The 20,019-nt window shown below is 38.8% G+C and overlaps 1 protein-coding gene across 2 annotated transcripts in view; it reads right to left on the reverse strand.

Moving 5' to 3' along the window:
• NLGN4X (neuroligin 4 X-linked) overlaps nt 1-20,019 on the reverse strand; it is a 180,837-nt gene that overhangs the window by 7,042 nt on the left and 153,776 nt on the right. The window contains exons 1-3 of one of the 2 annotated variants that reach the window (XM_067560998.1): nt 8,252-8,257; nt 7,791-7,976; nt 5,293-6,082 (exon numbers count right to left, since the gene is read on the reverse strand). In XM_067560998.1, coding sequence (XP_067417099.1) covers nt 5,293-5,972 — 680 coding nt within the window. In that variant the 5' untranslated portion in view covers nt 5,973-6,082; nt 7,791-7,976; nt 8,252-8,257. Of the gene's footprint in view, nt 1-5,292; nt 6,083-7,790; nt 7,977-8,251; nt 8,258-20,019 lie in introns of those variants that run through there. The other variant, XM_067560999.1, reaches the window with a different exon arrangement.

Below are 20,019 nucleotides of genomic sequence, written 5' to 3' on the forward strand. Positions count from 1 at the left end.
ATTCTAAATACGTTTAATTCTTTTGTAGCTCTCTCTGACTTTGCTGGATGACAAAATGCATTTCTGCAACTAAACTTCAGTGCCACTGTTGCAGTTGTACATGTGCTGCAAAAATATTGCACTCTGTTTGTAACTAGAAAGGAAAGATGCACCTTTGGTGGCCTTCCTCTCAACAACAAACTTTATTGCACGTGGGTGGGTGTGAAAGAGAGATATACTGTTCTTTACACTTCTTCTGATTTTTCTTGTGCAGCCTCTTAATAATATTGGCTTCCGACAGCTATTATGTCTATTTACAAAAACAAAAGTGATTGTATTTTATTTAAATAACACAGACCTTTGGTTGGCTCAACCAATATCTTCAAACAAAGAGAGAAATAAAATATTAGAGTCTAAGAAATACACAAATCTTCTGTAAGAAATAGTGAAGATTTGAACTGAAAATACACTATGGATGCTATAAGCAACTGAAAACAAGATCTTATAATGGAAAGTGTACAGAGAGAGATCTATTAATTCAAATTATAATTTGTTTCAAGTTTGGTAGAGTTTAGGAAAAATGTTTTATTACTTTTTTACAGAGACCTATTACACAAGGTGTTCTGCAGGGAAACAAGGATCTTTTCCCTGAGGCCTGTTGTAGCAGGGCTCATCCCAGAAAGGGCACCCTCCTCTGGCTAACCATCTATGATACAGTCAAGTTCCACCTCAGTTTCCCCTATATTCCCTGGGCTGACTGAACTGCCCAACTTCTCCACCACAGTTCAGGCAGACGGTCACCTCCTATGCCCAGGAAAGGAATGATGTTCCTCTCAGATACCAACTCAAGCCCTGGTTCCAGGCATAATTTCTTAGTATAATTTCAACTTTCAGCAAATCCCTCAAAGTCAGACAGTTCTCAACCCCCTCAAGCACAACATGTAAAAATACAGCAGTCCTCCATCCCCACTCCAGTGTCACCATCTCCAGGTCCCTCACTCGAGAGTCAACAACCACTCCATTCCCAAGTTCCTCTTCTGCTGTTCCAGGACCTTAACCTCTGGCAATTCCCAGTGATGTTTGCAACTCTTTTCCTACAGCCCTCAACTCAGAGTTTCTGCAAGAGGGCTCCCTGTAGTGTTCTACTCCTCAGGTCTCTTTGCCTGCAAGTTCTATCCATGCACATGGGAACCTCCAGAATCACCCCTCTAGTTTTTAGACTTGACTTGCAGTGACTGAGCTTGTTCTCCCCTTTACCTAGGGTCCTCTTCACAAGTCTTCTACATGGGAGAGTTCCTTAGCTTCGGCCAGTTCTCTCTGACTGGTCTCATCCAGAGCACTATATAGCTCTCATCCAGTCTCTCTGCCCCACTTCCCTTGATCACCAGCTCCCAACTACTGCTCTCTCAGGTCTCACGATGCTCCTTCCTGCTCCTCTTTCTGAACTACTGCTTGGATCTTTTATAGATGCCAGTGACCAGGCCCCATTGGAGGCAATTAATTAGTCATAGGTGAATTGGACCCATTCCCTCTTAAAGGAACCTGTCAACCTATGACACCTATATGTTCCCCTCCACTAACATAATCAGAGGGAAGCAGAAGACTGTGAGCTGGGCACGTAGGTAAAGATGGGAGGTTCCAATACCTGTTCCCTAAGCTTTTGGACACTCCTTTGCTCCTTTGTGTCATATGTAGTAGGTGGAAATAGCTTCTAAGGGCCAAGAGGAGGCTGCTAGGGAAGGCAGGAATAGGGCAGTATAATTCAGCAGCATGTGCCCAAATGGATCTCAGTCAGGCTCACCAATGGGGGGTGGAGGGAAGGGGGCAATTTGTGACCTGGTGATTTTAAAGGGGCCCAACGATTTTAAAAGGAGCCTGGGGTGGTGAGGTGAAAGATTCCCCTCAGGGAAGGTAGCTCCCTGTCCCGCCTCTTCTGCCCATAGTTCGCCACCACTTAGCCCCCAGCCCTGCCCACACCCCTCGCAGCCCACTCGCTATCGTGTCTCTCCCCACCAACTTGGCTTCCTCACAGTCACATCCGCACTTCCTGTTCAGCCACCCAGCTATCTCTCGCTGTGTGTGTCCCTCCTCCCTCCCCACTCAGCTCCCCCAGCCATCGCTTGCCACATGGGGGAAGGCGGAGTGTAGAAGAGAGGAGAGGAACCGAGCAATAGGGGAGAGGTGGGACCTGAGGTGGAGCAGGGGTGGGGCCTGGAGTGCAGAAGAGGCGGGGCGGGACTTCTGCCCTGGGGCCTGGAATTCCTGTCAGTGAGCCTGGGTGCAGTCTGTGACCTTACAACATTTCCTTTCCCCTCTATCCCATTCCCACTGTCGTATCATAGGAGGATGTGATAAACCCTGAAGGATCCGCCTGATTCCTTGAGCATGTAGAATTCCCATTAAAATTAATGGGAATTTTGATTTTACAAGGCAGGAGGATGAAGTCACAAAAGCAGATCTTAATTAAAAATCTCTGCAGATTGTTTTTTCTGGATATATATTTTCATATTTTCAAACCATGTAAATTAGTTAATATAATATATAACTGTGATTTCCCAAACACAGCTTCTTGCATATATTCTACAATGCATCCCCCCTATTTTTAAGGGATGTCTTCAATAAGGGATAACTTTGGTGAGTAGATTCAGAGGCCAAAATGATGGTGAATAAAGGCTAAAAACCATAGTTTTAGCAATGAAAGAGAAATGGAGCATCAGAAAATTGCAATTTCTGTGTTCTTTTCGAGCATGAGCTATTCAACACTGAACAGTCAATTTATCTGTCACTTTTTGTTTTCTAACTTTGGTTACTGATTTCAAAATAAAACTCAATAAAAGTACTGTGCTTTTCACTGTGTCTTTGACATCTAATGATTTTACAGTATTGACCTGACCTCCAAACTTAGCCTTGGCAGTAGACCCATTAAACTGTGTGTGGTTTTTAGCAGCAGGTGGTGGTGTGTCAATTAGAAGCTCAGCGCAGCCCTGCAGTGCGCTGCACTAACTGAGCAGTAATTCTACAGTAAATTCCTAGATGCTGCCTTGGGAAGCAGCTAGGAACTGGAAGAGGTCAGAAGTTTTTTTTTTGTGTTTTTTAAGGCTGCAGTTTTAATGTTCAAGGTTCAGCTATAGAAAAACCTGCAGTGTTATAGTCCCACAGTGAACAGATTTTTAATACATGTTGCCGTGGGCACAAAAACAAAGCAGCCAAATTATATCAGAATAAAGCAACAAAACAATGACTACAAAACAAAAATCTGAAACGTATAAAGTGCTTCTGAAGTTATAGGCCTGATTGAACACGTGGAATGCAAAATGTATGTGGGAGGGTGGATAGGAGACTAGTTACCTAAAATAAGTCCCCTATATAATCTCAGTGTGATGTTTTGCAACCTGCAAGATGGTATTTTCTCCTGCCACAGGAAATTCTTCTTTTCATTTCAGTTCAATTGGATGTGTTGGAAGTGCAGAGCAAATATAGTCACAGAGTTTAAGATTCCATTTATTTGCCAGGGAATTTCTTGTTCTAAAAGATTAATTCTGTGGAGTGACATTGGGTTTTCTGTTAAAACAAAATAAAAAAATTCCCTTTCTTCAGGACAGCTGGAATTTTATAATTACAGGGCTGTAGTTATAATCTATTTTTCAGACTGCTTGTAAAGGAGCAAATCCACAAGGGACTATATGCTGCATTTCAGTCTCATTTCCATTTACTAGGCATATTATCAATTGTGTGCTTTGTAAATGATTAACGACTCTTCTGAAGCAATAGTGCAGTCTTTAGGAGGTATAACAAGATTGCAAGTCCACAGCCGGAGGACTGGGCAATGGTATGCATATCCTGTTGAAATCAGCACTCCAGCAGGAGTGCGTAGGACCTGCCTAGGAATTATGAGTAATGGTGACAGATGCGGCTGTGAGGAGCCCTTGTAAGCCTTAAATAACCACAAAAGTCTGACTTATGGAAATAATAATAGAATAATTATAAATAATAACCACACAGAGGAGGCCTTGACCTACATAATAATTTCTCTGAGGTATTTTTCTAAGGATCTGAATTCCACTATGTATGCAGGCTGTTTTGTCCACACTAATAAAGATATAATCATGGGAAAAAATCTGCCCTGTCACAAGTTCATGCAATGCGGAGGTCAGTACAGCTCACCATCATGAACATCATTTAATCAGTTAAGCCAGTTTTCCCCCCAGCGCCAGTGATTTCTTGTTGCCAGATACACCTTGAATATTTTATCACCTATTCACTGTCACCACAGTAGGGCACAATTCACACATACAAAAACAGCTGTTTGTTCAGTGCACCCTGCAACAAAAGGCTTTTTCTTGTCTTAGCCAGCAAAGCTACCAGTATGCAGCATTTTATTTTTGACTCAGTTCATGCTCCACATTTTTGTTAAGACTGCAAAAATTGCTTTCCACAAAATGTCATTTGGATTCATTAAAGACCGTCAGAGCTGCTAAGCTGCTGAATGTTAGACACTAGGCATCTCTGAACCTTTCTTACATTGTTGCAGACTATTCACTGCACTGCAGTGGAGTTGCAGTTTCAGGAAACCAATTTTGCCATTACATGTTAATTGGAAAGATTTACAGTGCCACGAGTAGCTATATTTTAATTTAGCACCTAAGAGTCAAAGATAACAAAAAAGCCCTTGCTTTTTGAGTAAAATACTGAAATATTCTTTAAAAGAATGCTACAGGAAGGTTTGCTGCACAGGATTTATTAATAGCTTCTTAGGTTAAGTTGCTTTAAAGGTCCTTTTTTCAGTGTTTACAAATGTAATAACTGCACAACATTGATGCCTTTCTATATTCTAGTAACCAGACTTTTTTAAAAACCCTTTTCCCCCACCCAAACAGATTTGTGTGAGATTTTTCTTGGTCACTAGATTCCAGTAAATTAACTTTTAGTTTATTTCTGATTCCCAAAGATAAAAAATCTTCTCAAAGGCATCTTCCTGAACCCCTTCTCCACTAAGTTCCCCTCCCTTTATGAAGACCACTCCAAAACCAGAGCCCTTTCGCTCTCAAACACATTTACCTTTTTACTAATTGTCCCACTTTAATGGAAATTACAATGCATCATTCTTCACATATAATTAGTTTAATAGAGAAAACATCAGTTTGAAAATATATTTAATGTAAATAAGCCCTTTTTCCAGTAGTATTCTGCATTAATGATTCCAAATAGTGCTGTAACTGTATCGGAAGATGCAGCGTTTGGGACCATTATAGTGGAATTCACTATTTCAGAACAATCATAAGAACAAAAAAGGCTTTAAGATGTAAAACATACCCAGTTTTGGCGAAATTTGTCCAGTATGTCATAACTACTGCACTGAGCATGACATCATTCTTGGAGAAGTTGCAGTTGAACAATTCAGTGGGACCAATCATGGGAATGCCAAATACATAAGGAACTTCATCACCATGCGCTGAATCTGCCCAGCTTGGTTTCATTTCACTTTGGCAGTGGTGATAAAATGCGTAGAAATATGTTGGAGAGCCATACTGAGCATGCAGGTCAGCTGTAGCCACAGCTGGGGCAACCCACTGGTGGTCAGTAAACAGAGCTACCAGGGTTTTCCTTCGTGTTTCAGGGTTTTCCTTATCTGCCCAGTCGGTGTACATGAATTTAATGGTCTCACGAAGTGTATCCTTTCCTTCTGGATAGCCATACAGATTGTCCACAAAATTGGAGACAGAAAAGTCAAAATCATTTGGGGAAACACCATCTTCATTGTCCACAATGCCATCCACAAATTTTAAGCCTTCCCCTTGATTCACACCTAGCATTATGTCATAGTTAAGGAACTCTCCCTGCTCCATTAGAATCTGAGGGTCATCTGGAATCACATCCCCATCAATCACAGGCCCAAAGGCAATGTGGTACGTGGCTGGAGTAATGGTCTGTTGAATGAGCTCTTTGTAGTTCTTATTCCGAAGGCATTCAACCAAGTCAGTGGTATCCAGCATGTCGCAACCCACTTTATCTGCCAATATCCGAGTGTACTTGGCAGGCTGGTAGTTCACTGCCCAGCTGGACAGGGCTGTTCCACTCTGTATGATTGCCTTTTGGAACAAACCTGCAGGTGCAAATTGTTTAAATGCAAATGAAATTACATATAAAAAAGCTGCTTTTACTGATTAAAGAATAGTTTGATTGTACAATACCTAAAGATGGGTTGGAGATTCCTGTATTTCAGTTCTATTTCCACTTATTTTTAACTAATTTCTTCCTTTTTACATTAGCTTTAAATAGGCTTCTAGTTAAAGTCTCCCTGATTCTTGATGGTCATATATATTAAGCACAAAGGTTTTAGGTTAGCATTTCAAGGATAAAATGTTCACAATAACCCTATAACCTTCACAGAAATACCCCCATCTTTCTTACAGTGGTAGTTCTTTAACATTTTTCATCTTTTAAGGAGTGCCAGCTACAAGCAATCATATTCTCTTCTGCATGTAAATGGCTCACATAAACATGCTCTTCACTAGTTTAAAGAGCAAAGAAATTTTATACACTTTTTTCCCTTTCACAGAATCCAGGCATCATATAATTTGAAAAAAATATGCTCAGCTAAAATCAGTTTAATAGGCATGATTTCCAGGATCCTTCTGCTCTGACATCATTTTTCATTACCTGGTTAAGTATATTTTCCTATTATCATTGACTACTCTGATAACTTAGAATATATTTGCATTTTTCTGAAAGGACTGGAAATTCTGGGCCAGACTCACTGGTGCATTCTGGTTGCTTTGCTATTCTCCGGCGTGCAGAGCAATTACAGATCTTATAGACCATGTGTGCTCTAGAAATGACTAAGACAGAAGTTAGCTTCGAGTACCCAGAAGCATATATAGTGAAAACTGGCTGTGATCAATACACCCGATGATCATTACTTACCGCACAAATTACACAATGTCAAGGCTGTGATTAGCTAAGGTTTTCATCACTCCATCTGTTTGCTTTTGGCACAGTTTATAGCCCAGTGTTACTCATTATGCCTGTTTGTACCAATATGTGCAATAATTTTAGGTACTTTCAAATAAGGCATGCTTGCTTTGACACCTGCAACAATTGTCCCCTGCTGGATAGCTTTATCCTATAGACTCCCCCATTTGCTGATGCAGTGGGAGGAGCAAGGGTGCATAACAGATCAGAAATTTTAGAGAATTGTGGTCTCTCTAATTTTTATACAATATTATTGATCTTGCTTACAGGAATCTTTATGTACAGAAATTCAATACCTGCATTGTTCATTAGTGCATTTTTACTCAGTGGCCTTGCAGTTCATACTTTTATTACAGCCCCTAGGAGCTTTGTACACATATGGACTGCAGGATCTGTCTCTACATCTGTGAGGCTTATTCTATTTTGTACAAAATTGCATTGTATTAAGACATCAACATGCAGACTTGATGTATACAGACAGTGCAAATAAAAAAAAATGGCTCACTGCCCCATTTTATTTTAACTAGGACAGACTATTCATGGAAGAGACAATGGAAAATTTTGATATAAACTACTCAGTTTAGATTTCCTGGGGCACTTTTTAATGTAAAGTTCTCATTTACAATTTATTTTTTATTTTATGTCATAATAAAAAGCATAATGTAGATTTACTAAGAATGAGCTGGAATACCAGCCACTATGTAGTCATTTAAGTTGTTGACATTACATATTCTGAACTTATACTTGATAGTGCCAACTGCCCAACATTTCAGTCTAAAAAATGGCCCTTGATTTAAAAGGATCCCTTTTTACCTTTATTTTACCAAGACGATCATTACCTTCTGAATAGTGAGACAGTGTTAGCAGACTAACACAGGATGCTCCTGCTCCAGATCCAAAAATAGTAACCCTTTTTGGGTCTCCTCCAAAGGATCCAATATTTTCTTCAATCCATCGTAAAGCTTGGATTTGGTCGAGCAATCCATAATTGCCTTTTGCAGCTTGGTCTCCAGTACTTAGAAAACCTAAAAGGCAAAAGAGACAATTTTAGTTCACCAGCCACAGAAATAGCTATGGGGCATCCACATATTCACAATAAATATTCCCTTCTTTTCTCCTTCAAATTTTTTTTCATAAAAGGTCATAGTCCTAACTAAATGTTTTCTATGCAAGCATTAAGAACACAGAATATTTCCCCCCTATTTATTTTTTCAGACTAAACCTATATCCAAGAAGCAATGCAGATTGAAGGTTTTACAAATTTGATAACTCTTTATGTGAGTAACATAAAAAAACAAACCCTCATCCAAACATCTTTACTGTACTGTGCATCCACAATACACAGGAAGAATTAGGATGCCAGTTCTTTCACGGAGGACAATGATCCCTTGCACATTCATTTCAATTCCTTTTGGCATTGAACCAAATAGTCCAGCACTGAGCAGCTCTGCATTTTATAATCTTTGTACAGTACAGATACAAGTATGTGGCAACAGTTAAAAGAAATGAAAAATAAGTAAAACAAAAATGAAAACCCTAAGAAAAATTACACTCAATCCAATTCTACAAAGGATCTTTACAAGACAGAGAGCAGGTGAATCCTCAGTCAATTCGACCCAAAGCATCCAGATTTCATCTGAACAAATTGGATTCCAAATCCTTCCTTGGAGATTGCATGCAAAGTTGTTTTGCTATTTTTTTCATCCTCTGTACATAGTTATCAGATTTTAGAAATAAAGCATGCCACATTTGCTGCCTGTGTTGCAACTTAGAACAACATGAACTAAAAGGTGAGGCTGGTATTAGTTTTGCATTTCTGAAACCAGTTTACCTTAAACATCACACTAACCTATGCTGATTGGAATAATTTGAGTTCTAAACTATGCACTATGTCCAAATGACCATGGATAGTCATTCATTGCTTTAAAAAAAACTTCAGAGTGCTTATCCTGTCACATGATTGGAGATCAGAATTCTAGAACGAACACTTTAGAACTGCTGAACATTTTCAAATAGATACCATTAATGTAACACTATCTGACATCAATTAAAAACTGTCCTGAGTTTAAAAAGGAACAACACATTTGCCATTTCTAAGCTAATAATCAGGGTCAGTTCAGACAATGCTGTCAAATGAGGGTCGCAAACCACTGAGGGCCCATTGACCAGGGACTCACTGAAATGATGAACATTCCCCATTTATGATCCAGAGCTTCCTTGGTGTGAGATAAGAGTTGCTTTGTACTGATAGAGAGATCTAGGGAGAAAATTTGAGGCCTCTAGGAAAAAGCACACACCAGTTTTGGACAAATTCCACAATGGGCTCACCCTGTGTATCTAAAACTTTTGGTCATATGATGTGGCAGAGCTGATGGGGGTAAGTAACTTTACTGAATCTTGGGCCTTGCAAAACATGGCCCGTGTGAATTTTTTGGCCAAGAGAGCACAGATGTATTTGTCCTAGCTCTGGCTGTGACTTTAGTGCCCAGAAGATACTTTTAAATACACACGGCTAGAATCATAGCAGCAGCAGCAAAGAAATTAGACAAGAAATGGCAGTGTTTATGCTTAGTAGCACTTATATTTCCATGTCAGGGTCTCCAGTAAAATTCCCAACTATGTACAGAAAATCTATGCCAAGATTTAAAAGCAACATCACATAACATTCTTGAAGAGGAATATATTTCAAACAAGGGACAAAACTCCATAATTAGGATACATAATTTGAATTAGGATGTCAGAAAGGCTGAATGCTAAAGCAAGATTAGCCATGATTTAGTGAAATGCACTCTCACCAAATTCACTTTCTGATATTTAATTACTAAATAGTATTTAATGCAAACTGGTGCTTTATAGGCATTTGTGTTCTTCTTGAAACAGTTGCTTTAATTCACTACAAAATGAATCATATTGTCATTGCTAAAAATAGATCTTTTCATGTTGGCTTACTTATGAAAACTTCTTTAGTCATGACAGGCATGCTAGTTATAGAGCACTGTCTTCTCTTTTCCATTTAACACTGAAGAAAGAACCTATTAATCCATAAATGCCAGAACTATTTTTTTCAACACTGGTCTGGTTCTTTTTTTCACATCCCTTTATTATCTTTTCTTTTTGTGTTTATCAAACAAAGAATAACCCACTTGCTGGTTTTGTTGCTGCAGTCCACTGCAAAGGCTCTATACTATTCTGTAATTCATAAGCCTTTATTAAATCAGAATGATGACCTCCCTGAGAGAAAGTCACTGTGGTAATCTTTAAAACAGCAGGATAATTAATATGCAGAGCCCAAACACGTTTTAGTTCTTCTAGCATCATCAGGCTAAAGCCGGTTGATCTTGTGATTTTAAATTCCTTCTAAATGTCAGGAAAGATGAAAGGTGACTGAATGAAACTGTCATCAACGAATATCTGATATTTAACATATACAGATTTTTGTTTTGTTTCAGTAGTTCTCTGCTGATCCTCATTGACTGCAAGTGCAAGTTTTCTTAATTTAAAAACTAATCATCAAGGCAAAGTGGCAACCCCATACAACACAAAATGAATGAATAAATATTTCTTTTCTTGAGGAGGATACATATCCTTTCATGGTTTGAATACCAGATCATAATATTTGCCCAAAGCCATTTTTAGATTCAAGGTAAAAGATTATCTGTCTGCATGGAAATATATAAACCAGCTCAGTTCCTTCTGTATGGGCCACTTTACAGATTTCAGAGGAATAAAGTAAAATGTCACTAAATACTCCTTAACATAAACCAATGTACTTTTGTTTGAAAAATGAGAATTTACACTGGACTTTCAGAAATCTGGTATATTTTTAAAATGCATTTTAATTTTTTTCCAATTTGCTCTATTACTCTTTAAAAAAAAAACACTCTTCAGAGTTTAGAATATTATGGATTGGAGATTTTGATAGAATATGGAGTCTGTAACTTTGTGAGGTTCTCCCATCCCTATTAATGAAACAGATGGTTGGAGTGTCTAAAGCTCAAAATAGTAAACACAGAGCTTCTTTCATTTAAAGGCACAGAAAAATCAAACTGTAATATTCAGTTCCTGACTTCACCATTCTTTTTCCCCCTCTAAACCATGACTTCATTAAAAATAAAAAAGTCTCCCATATCATTTCATGATAACAGGAAGGGCACATAAAGATCCATTGTGATTTGCTATATTATGCAAATTGCAACTGTATACAGTATCTCATCTCTCAAGCTCTCTCTTTTTTTTTTTTTTAAACAAATATAAATACATCTCAATGGTCATTACAGTAAAACTTTTTTTTTTAAATGAGTTTTCTAAATTTTCATAAATTAAGTTTCCAGCTGTAATTTATTTGGATTAGCTCTGTATCTGTGAAGGGAAAAAAATTTTTTTTTTAACATATCAGTGGATCTGGAATCAAGAACAAAAAATAATATACTATAAGGGGGAAAAGTTGGGATTTTTTCTACTTCCATAAACTTTTAAAATGAATGTACTAGGTACTGAGACCCTACTCTGTCTGTTTTGCAGCATTTTGCTGCTGCAGTGCAACCACAAAGCCAACCCCGAACCATTCCTTGGGTATTCAGGTGGTGTACAGATGGCATAGACATCTCTACAATAACTCCCTCCCATCCACTACAATAGAGACTTGTTGGGAACATGGCCAAGGCAAAGGAGGTATCGCTGGGAGTGCTGCTGCCAGAATGACCCCCCTTGAGGTATTGGCAGCTAGTCGCAAATTAGGGAAGCATGCAGGGATTTTAGCACTAATCAAGTTTGCAAACAATAAAAAGATTGGGAAACTGATAAACAATGATGAGAACAGGTCATTAATGTAAAACAATCTGGATCACTTGGTAAACTGGGCACAAGCAAATACAATGTGTTTTAATACAGTCAAATGTAAAGCTATATTATACATCTATGAATAGAGAATGTAGATCATATTTACAGCCAGGGGGATTCTATCCTGGGAAGTAGTGACTCTGAAAAAGACTTGGAGGTCATGGTGGATAATCACCTGAAAATGAGCTTCCAAAGCAACACTGTAGCCAAAAGGGTTAATGTGATCCTCAGGCATATAAACTGAGGGATCTCAAGTAGGAAAAGAAAGAGATTATTTTACCTCTTTATCTGACACTCATGCAACAGCCCAGTTCTAATGTCCACAATCAAGAAGGATATTGATAAATTGGAGAGGTTTCAGAGATGAGCCACAAGAATAATTAAAATACTGGAAATTATGCCTTATGTGATAGTCTCCAGGAATTCCTTAATAAAGGAAAGGTTAAGGGTTAACTCGATCACAGTCTATAACTACATATATGGGGAAGAGTCATTTGATAATGGGTTCTTCTAATTAGTGGACAAAGATATGACAAGATTCAATGGCTGGAAGTTGAAGCTAGACAAATTCAGACTGGAAACAAGGCAAACATTTTTAACCGTGAGGATAATTAACCTTTGGAATAATTTACCAATGGCTACGGTGGATTGTCCAATACCAGCAATTTTTAAATTAGGACTGAATGTTTTTCTAAAAGATATTCTCTAGTTCAAAGAGAAATTAATTCGGGGAAGTTCTATGTCTGTGTTATGGAGAAGGCCGACTAAATGAGTACAGTGATTCCTTTTGGCCATCAGATCAGTGAGGTTTCTCTGAGTTATGCCAGAAGCTGAAATGGCTCCCTGCCAGGCTTAGAATCAGATGGCATAAATGTAATGTAAAGCCATCTTTGTAGCCCTCTCCTACCAGATGAGCCTTGTAATGCACTGATTCAGTTGAGGATCTGTCCCAATGTGTGTAAGTAATTCATCAGATTGCTAAAGGAATATAAAGTCTTTCCCTGGGATAATTTATTGAAATCTCTTCTAGGTTGGCATTCAGCAAACATTGATGATGTCTGACAGCTATATAAGTGTTTATGTGAAATGAGTTGGTCATTTCACTCCCGTTTCCAGTGAATTGAGTAAAAACTGCAAGAACCACTACCATAACAGATTCCCTCATTCGTAGTCTTAGCAAAGAGCTCCAGCCTTAGTAGACACAAAGAATAAGCTTCTTGCTTCAAGAGATGGTCCATCTGGCCCAAAAGAGATACACATTGGCAGAGCAATAGGCCAGAGTAGAGTCTGTTATAGAGATGTGAATACTCAGGACGTCCATTGCCTTCACTTCAGTTTTCCTGGATTTACACAAATGTAAATGTGGGGAGAATTTAGCTCAATCTGAGGATGTTTTCACTTCTACTGTCCATTCTGTGTCAGACCTGCAGATAAACAGAGGACTTCCCTTCACAGGTCTATTAGCCTGTCTGTTTTCATGAGCATTACATTCACTGTAGGAAAGTATTTATAAACAATTACAATAAATGCAATTTGAGAACAGTAAGCCACCCATGTAATATTGCAGTTAATGTCCAGCCCCCAGAGCACCATAGTGTCACCCTTACCAAAAAATCACAATAACTAAGATCATTTGCAATTTGCATTAATTTTGTCCCTTTGCTCACATCTCTGATTCTTTTTAAATCATTCCAGTAGCAAAGGACAATGACAACATTACGTTGCCACTTGACAAATGGTATTACTCAGTATTTTGCCACTGTAGAGGAACCTGTTCTTCACCTTCATATTATTGCCTCAAAGCTAAATCCATATCAAATCAATTCTAAGATTGGCTGACAGCCCAAATATTGGCTGTGAATAGCCCTCCAATACTGTATGTTTCTTGTTTTTCCTTTATCACAACCTGGAATGATAGGTTCCAAACTAAATGCTTGTAAGAAACTACAAATTGACCTGTAGTTTCATGTTCATCCCTTTGCCACTGCTACCTTACTGATCCCTTTTCACAGGTGCCCGCCATGGCATTGGACAGTCTAACATCAACACTTGTGAATGATGGAGGGCAGCAGTCAGCTAAAATACAGACATATGTGATTAAAGTATGAGGCAAAAAGACTTTCTGCATCACCCCTGGAAAGCTTATAGTTTAAATATTAAACCAAAACTCTTGTCATGGTAAGCAAGTGGCTGCTTAAAGTGAGGAATAGAACAATGTGAAGAAATTGTTTTCCCTAACATCAATTGCACTGCTTGCATACCACTATACTACGTTTTTTAAATGTGGGAATGTATCTTTTTTATTTTTTTTCCTTCTCTCGGCTCAAATATGAACTGCTGTATGCCAGTTTCATCCAAATCTTTGTATCATCCTGTCAGGTATGCACAGCCTGCATGATCACAAACATAATCCTTTGTATTTGTGCCAAGGTATAATAGATCTGAAGCTATGAAAAATGTAAGTAGAAGCTAGGGACACCTTCAAATGCAGAGTCCTTCTGTTGTGATATCTAGCAGGTGGGGTCCTTTAATAATCCATCTGGCTTGATGAGAAAGATTTCCTATCCTGATCTCAAAGACAAAGGCTGCAACACACCCTATTATCCTATAGTTCAGTTCTTTATTCTAAATCTATATTGTAGTGAATACCATAAAACCTCCTGGTGCAAACAGACAAGAATTATGCAGTGTATATTAAAAAACATCTAGCATTTTGACATTGTTTCAGAATAGCACAAGAATTAAAAAAAACAAAAGAAAAGAAAAGCCATCTCTCTTAATAAACTGTATTGATTACCCAGGACTTTAAACACACACACACACACACACCCAAAAAAGCCCTCTTAAAATGCAGAAAAGATAAAGAGGAAAAATTTCTTTTTCAACCAATACAAGAACAATAATTTCTAAAAAGGAGCAAGAAACTAGTATAGCACATTCAGTAAATACCACAATAATCCTTCTATTTTTACTGATGAAAAATAAAATTGCATTGCATAAAATATTTTAATGGGCACTGTCTGATATAGAGAAGGTACATCTTGAAATCAAAAAACACCCTCATCCTTGTTTCTTATTCTCTTCTTGCAGACTTATTAAAGCTTAGGTATTACATTCATTAACTCAGGACATGAACTTAACATAAAAACTAATGTCCAACTTAACAGCCCACACTGAACAGCCAAGACACCATAGTAAGAAATCAGTCAGGAAATCTGCAGGATAAACAGACAGACTAGTGTATTTTAGTCCATTTCCCTCTTCCAGTAAGTTGCTGCAGTATTTCTGTCATTTTTCTGCTTTCATATTGCTTGTGTTTTTATGCCTCTTCACACCTGCTAACCAAACCTGCCTAATCTGTTGCAATTTGTTTAGAAGGCAAAATGCTCACAAAAATTAACTTGCACAAGAGCTGACCAGAAATATGACAAAGACACTATAAAGGAGCTGCTCTGTGGTATGCTCTTGCCTTTTTGTTTGCATTTGTGAAATGCCAGACAAGGTTACTTTTTCAAAGCAATGAGCAGAAAGCATGCATACAAAATGCCTTCAAATTCTCTAATGGGTTTTGTGTGTAAACTTCCTGTACACCGTTTAAAAAATGTGCCTGAGTTGGTTCTACCACTGAACTCAAATTCTATCACTGTGTTCAAACATGAAATTAAGGGTATGTCTATATTGATGGCGGCAAAGTCGCCGCCACCAGATTGATCTTTCTGGATCAATTGAGCAGTCAGTGTATACCCACTCAATCGATCAGGAAGTCGACTGAGTAAAACCACCCCCTCAAGTAGCGTAGCGCTGAGTTGATGGGAACACAGTGCCTGTCAGGGCAGTGCAGTGAAGATGGCATGCAGAAGGGAAGCACAGCAGTCGACGGGAATTACGCAACCAACTCTGTGTAGTTTGCGTAACTCCCGTCGACTGCCGCCGAATCTCCAGGTAAGTGTAGACCAGGGCAATTTAGTGTTTGCCTTGGTATCACCTTATTCCATGCCTGTGCTTAATCCTGACAGACTATTCTGTACTGGGGGAGGGAGCGGCAGGTGCAGAGGGGAATCAGAATGCCCATAGGCAAACTTTTAACATGAAAGAAGTATTGCTGAAAATAAGCAATAAGAAATTCCATCATGGATGGCCCATAGACAGCCCATTGTGCCATCTGAGCTCTGCACAGACCTATCACGAGTGCACGGCTGTGGGACAAGAAATGTAGTGAGGTCTATGAATCTCAAGGGTCCTGTGGAGGTAGGCTTTGCAATGGCCATGAATAAGCTGATGCAGAAGGGCTGTTGGGCTAGATCAAAGGCCAATTCCATCTCCATTGACAAAGCAACATAACAAGGCTTAGCCCAGCTCTGCAAAGTGCTGTGAGATTTATGGATGAAAAGTGCTTTTTATGGAAAATGCGAATTATAATTATTAATATCCGGCAGTTCAAGTCCCTGTATAGAGGACATGGCTGCTATTCGAGTCCGCAGGCTGGAGAAGTGGTTATGTAGGGGCTGTGGTTCAGGGCCAGGGTCTTGGGCTGTGCAACCCCTATAGAATCCTCTGAAATGAGGTCTAAACTTCATTACAAAAAAAGGGTACTCTGAATAAAGGGGGAGAGTAGATAAAAGGACAATGGAACGGGATTCCGTGACATTTTTAGCCCATATTTATAGAAGTTTTCTAAATAAGGGGCAGATCCTTACCTGGTGCAAATCGGCAGTGCTCCCACTGACATGAACAGAGCAGTGCCAAATTACATTGTGGTATTTCCACAATCAAAGCTTTTTAATACATGCATGAAGGGGACTTGTATCCAATACATGCTTTTCATTCCACACTATTCAATTTAATGTGCTCTTAGAATAGTAGCAGCAATCTAGTGAATGTAAGATCAGACTGGTGATACGAGACAGTGCAATGGGTATGATCTAAAGTACTGGAGCCTGGGAGTATACTTGGCAGCAGGTTCTATCACACTTACACAGCTGAGCCCACAAATAGTCCCACTGAGTAAAGTACTACTCCCTATGAGCAATGGTGGTAGCGTCCTGCTTTTGGATAGAAGAGTACACAGCAACTTTAAATTGATACACACATTGTTCAATCCATTGTCTTTTTTTGCCTACTATATACCCAAACATTCCCAGGTTAGACATAAGGTGCGACAAGAAAGATAATTGTATATTGTTATAAATTGTCTGATGGGGGGAGAAAAACCAGGATAAAGCCTATCAGCTGCAAGAGTAATTGCGAAGAATTAAGAAATTGTATTTTGTAGAAATTGTATTTGGTAAATACTTATTCTATTCAATCTGCCTGCATTTCTAAAGCGCCCATCAATGTATCTAGGTGCCCACATCCATGGGCTGGGGACAGCAAATAGATTCAGCAAATAGAAAATATATTAATAGAATAGAATAAATAGATATTCAGCAAATAGAATAAAATATTCAGCAAATAGAAAGTGCACTTTGACCACAATTCCTCTGCCATCAGCAGCAATATGGCTTAGAACTCCATTTCACAAGCCTCTGGTCTCCCATAGAAGTAAACTGTGGAACACTCTTTTTACAGATAATGGAATGTGTTTAGTTGTTACAGAACAACAACTGGAGTGAATGTGTGGTGAGAACCTTTTGAAACCTGTAAGACCAAAGCTAAATTCATAAGTCACTGATTTGCAAGATAATGACCAAACGAGAAGGGAAGAAGAGAGCATCCCTAGAAGGCCATCATTAATATATTTGAAACCAAGGATTAAGAAGGACAGTATATTTATTGTGTCTGCAGAACAGTCCCATTTATCTTTGACTGCCCCAAAACATAAAAAGTTAATCTTCAATAAAAAATGGCAACCAGTTGTAAAAACAGTGAGGGTTAGTCTACACTTAAAATTTACAGCGGCACAGCTGTATCGGTAGCCACATTATGTCAGCCACATTATGTCAGCGGGACAGTAAAACCACTTAAACGAGCAGTGGTAGCGCTGTCAACACAAGCATTTATGTTGGCAAAACTTATGTCACTCAGAAGGGTGTTTTTTCACACCCCTGAATGACAAAAGTTTTGCCAGCGTAATTGCTAGTGTAGACAAAGCCTGAGTGTATTTTAAACTTTAATTATTAGCTTCAAGGAGAGTGGACTCTTTCTGAATAAACTGAAGGACTATTGAAGATTATTCACCTTACTATATGGCATTTTTTTCTTATGAAAAGCATCATAAGGGGCCAAGCAAAGATGATATTATTAAATTAACATACAGTCATTACTTATCACATGTGTAAAGTGATGACTGAAATGAGAAATAAAGCCCATCACCTCAGGAACGTCTCCCAGCTACTCCTTATTTAATGGATAATAGAACTATCAAAGATCCATATTGCTATTACTTACCTTCATTAAAAAAATAAAATAACATAATACTGTAAAATATTGTTTCACTAAATGTCCAGCCATTGAAATCACAGTATTCTGTGGAACTCCTACTGGCAGATTTGTGGTGAATGACACCATCAACCTCCACGTCTGCAAAAGCTTGAAGGGCTTTGCTTAATAACTTTGAAATTCAGGTCTCTGCTTTAGATGCCCAGTATCACCCCTAATGAAAAAATTGCCTAAGTGGCTCACCCAAAGAAACCTGTAATAGAATAGGAAATAGATCTAAAATCTCCTGATGTCCAGTCTCCCTTTATCCCCCTGGCCATATTGCCTCTCCTTTGGCATGCTGCTGTGTGCTGTTTTCAGGAAGAAATGGAAAGGAACTAAATCAGCACAACTACTAGTTTTCTCTGATGAATCAAATTAACTGAAAATGAGTTTTTGTTGAAATTAGTGATTTTTATCAGTTAGATAAGGACTATTATGAGAAACATCAGAATGTATTATTCCCATTTCCTACAATCCATGACATTTACATTGTCTCACGAAACGTTAATTAGATGTGTATCAGTTCAAGCCAGTACATAGAAATTAAAAAATGTGTTGTGAATAATATGACCTCCATTTGGAAAGTAATGTATACAGCCAGGATTCTGCAAACTCAGTCTATGCTATGGCAAGTTTGCAGTTATCTCTTGGTGCAAAGCTGCCTTAAATGCAGTCTCATCCACGCAGAGGATCACCCACTCCACCGGGGAATCACTAGATGGTATAGAACTGGCAGAAGACTCATATGCAGTTGTGCCATCAAACCAGGGAAAAGGGACATGGCTGACATGCCAGGGATACTTACCCAGGCCACACCAATTCTGGGCTGCACCTTGGCCCACTATAGATATTTCAATCCAGCATAAGTTAGAGCAGCCCTAACACTGCTCAACATTATGCAGGTGGGGGGGGGGGGGACGAGATCAACATTACCAACTTCCCTAAGGTGCAGGTTATTTGGCCTGGGAAAAGAAGTGCTAGTGATCCTCAACTGCCGTAAAGCCATCTTGGGAACACAGACAGTTGGCATAAATTACAGCACCTGGCATCAATATGGCCCCATGCTCACGAAATACAAAGGAAGGTTAAAGTCATGTTTGCAACCTCCCAGCCTGAGCAGCACTGAATGTTCCTCAGCAAGAGCTGAATATCTGGTCCTTTATGTTTACATTCTTCTTGCATGTATCCATCATGCTGAGGGTAAAGCTCTGTATGCGTTTGGTACAATGGATTGCAGCAGGAGCAAACCATTAATTAGAAAGCAGAGGACCAACTAAATTTACATAGGCAATGTATCACATAAGACATCTTATTAGAAGTAATTGATTTCTATTTGTTTAATTTGAATGGACTGTTTGTAAAGGTAAATGACTTTCAAATGCTAAGGATGAGTACAAGAGGAGACAGCAGCTAATAAAATATAGTGAAACCTTTTCCTAATAGCCATTATAGGACTACTTTTTTCACACCATTATAAAAAGTGGTCAGACATCACAGTGGGACTTCAGATAGAAGAATTCTCATGAGGACTGAGATTTTACTGAGCCTTTAAAGGAGTCTGCAATTATCAGGAGACCATTAGCAACCGTTTCACCACAATTCACTTGTCATCTGCTCCATGGAGCTATGTTACTGTCCAACTCTTTATACAGTCATTCTCAGTTATAAGAAGGTGTATTAAATAAGACACTGGCAGGCTGCCTCTCTTGTATTGCATTATGTTTTGTTGTCCTCCAGTAATGAATCCATAATTTTGCCCTACCAAAATGTACATGGCATTTAGACAGCTTAGATTTAAATTTTGAGCTG

Source organism: Emydura macquarii, unplaced genomic scaffold (genome assembly GCF_026122565.2).
Source record: "Emydura macquarii macquarii isolate MOO-44397 ecotype Brisbane River unplaced genomic scaffold, CSIRO-AGI_Emac_v2 contig_2362, whole genome shotgun sequence".
Classification (NCBI taxonomy): domain Eukaryota; kingdom Metazoa; phylum Chordata; order Testudines; family Chelidae; genus Emydura; species Emydura macquarii.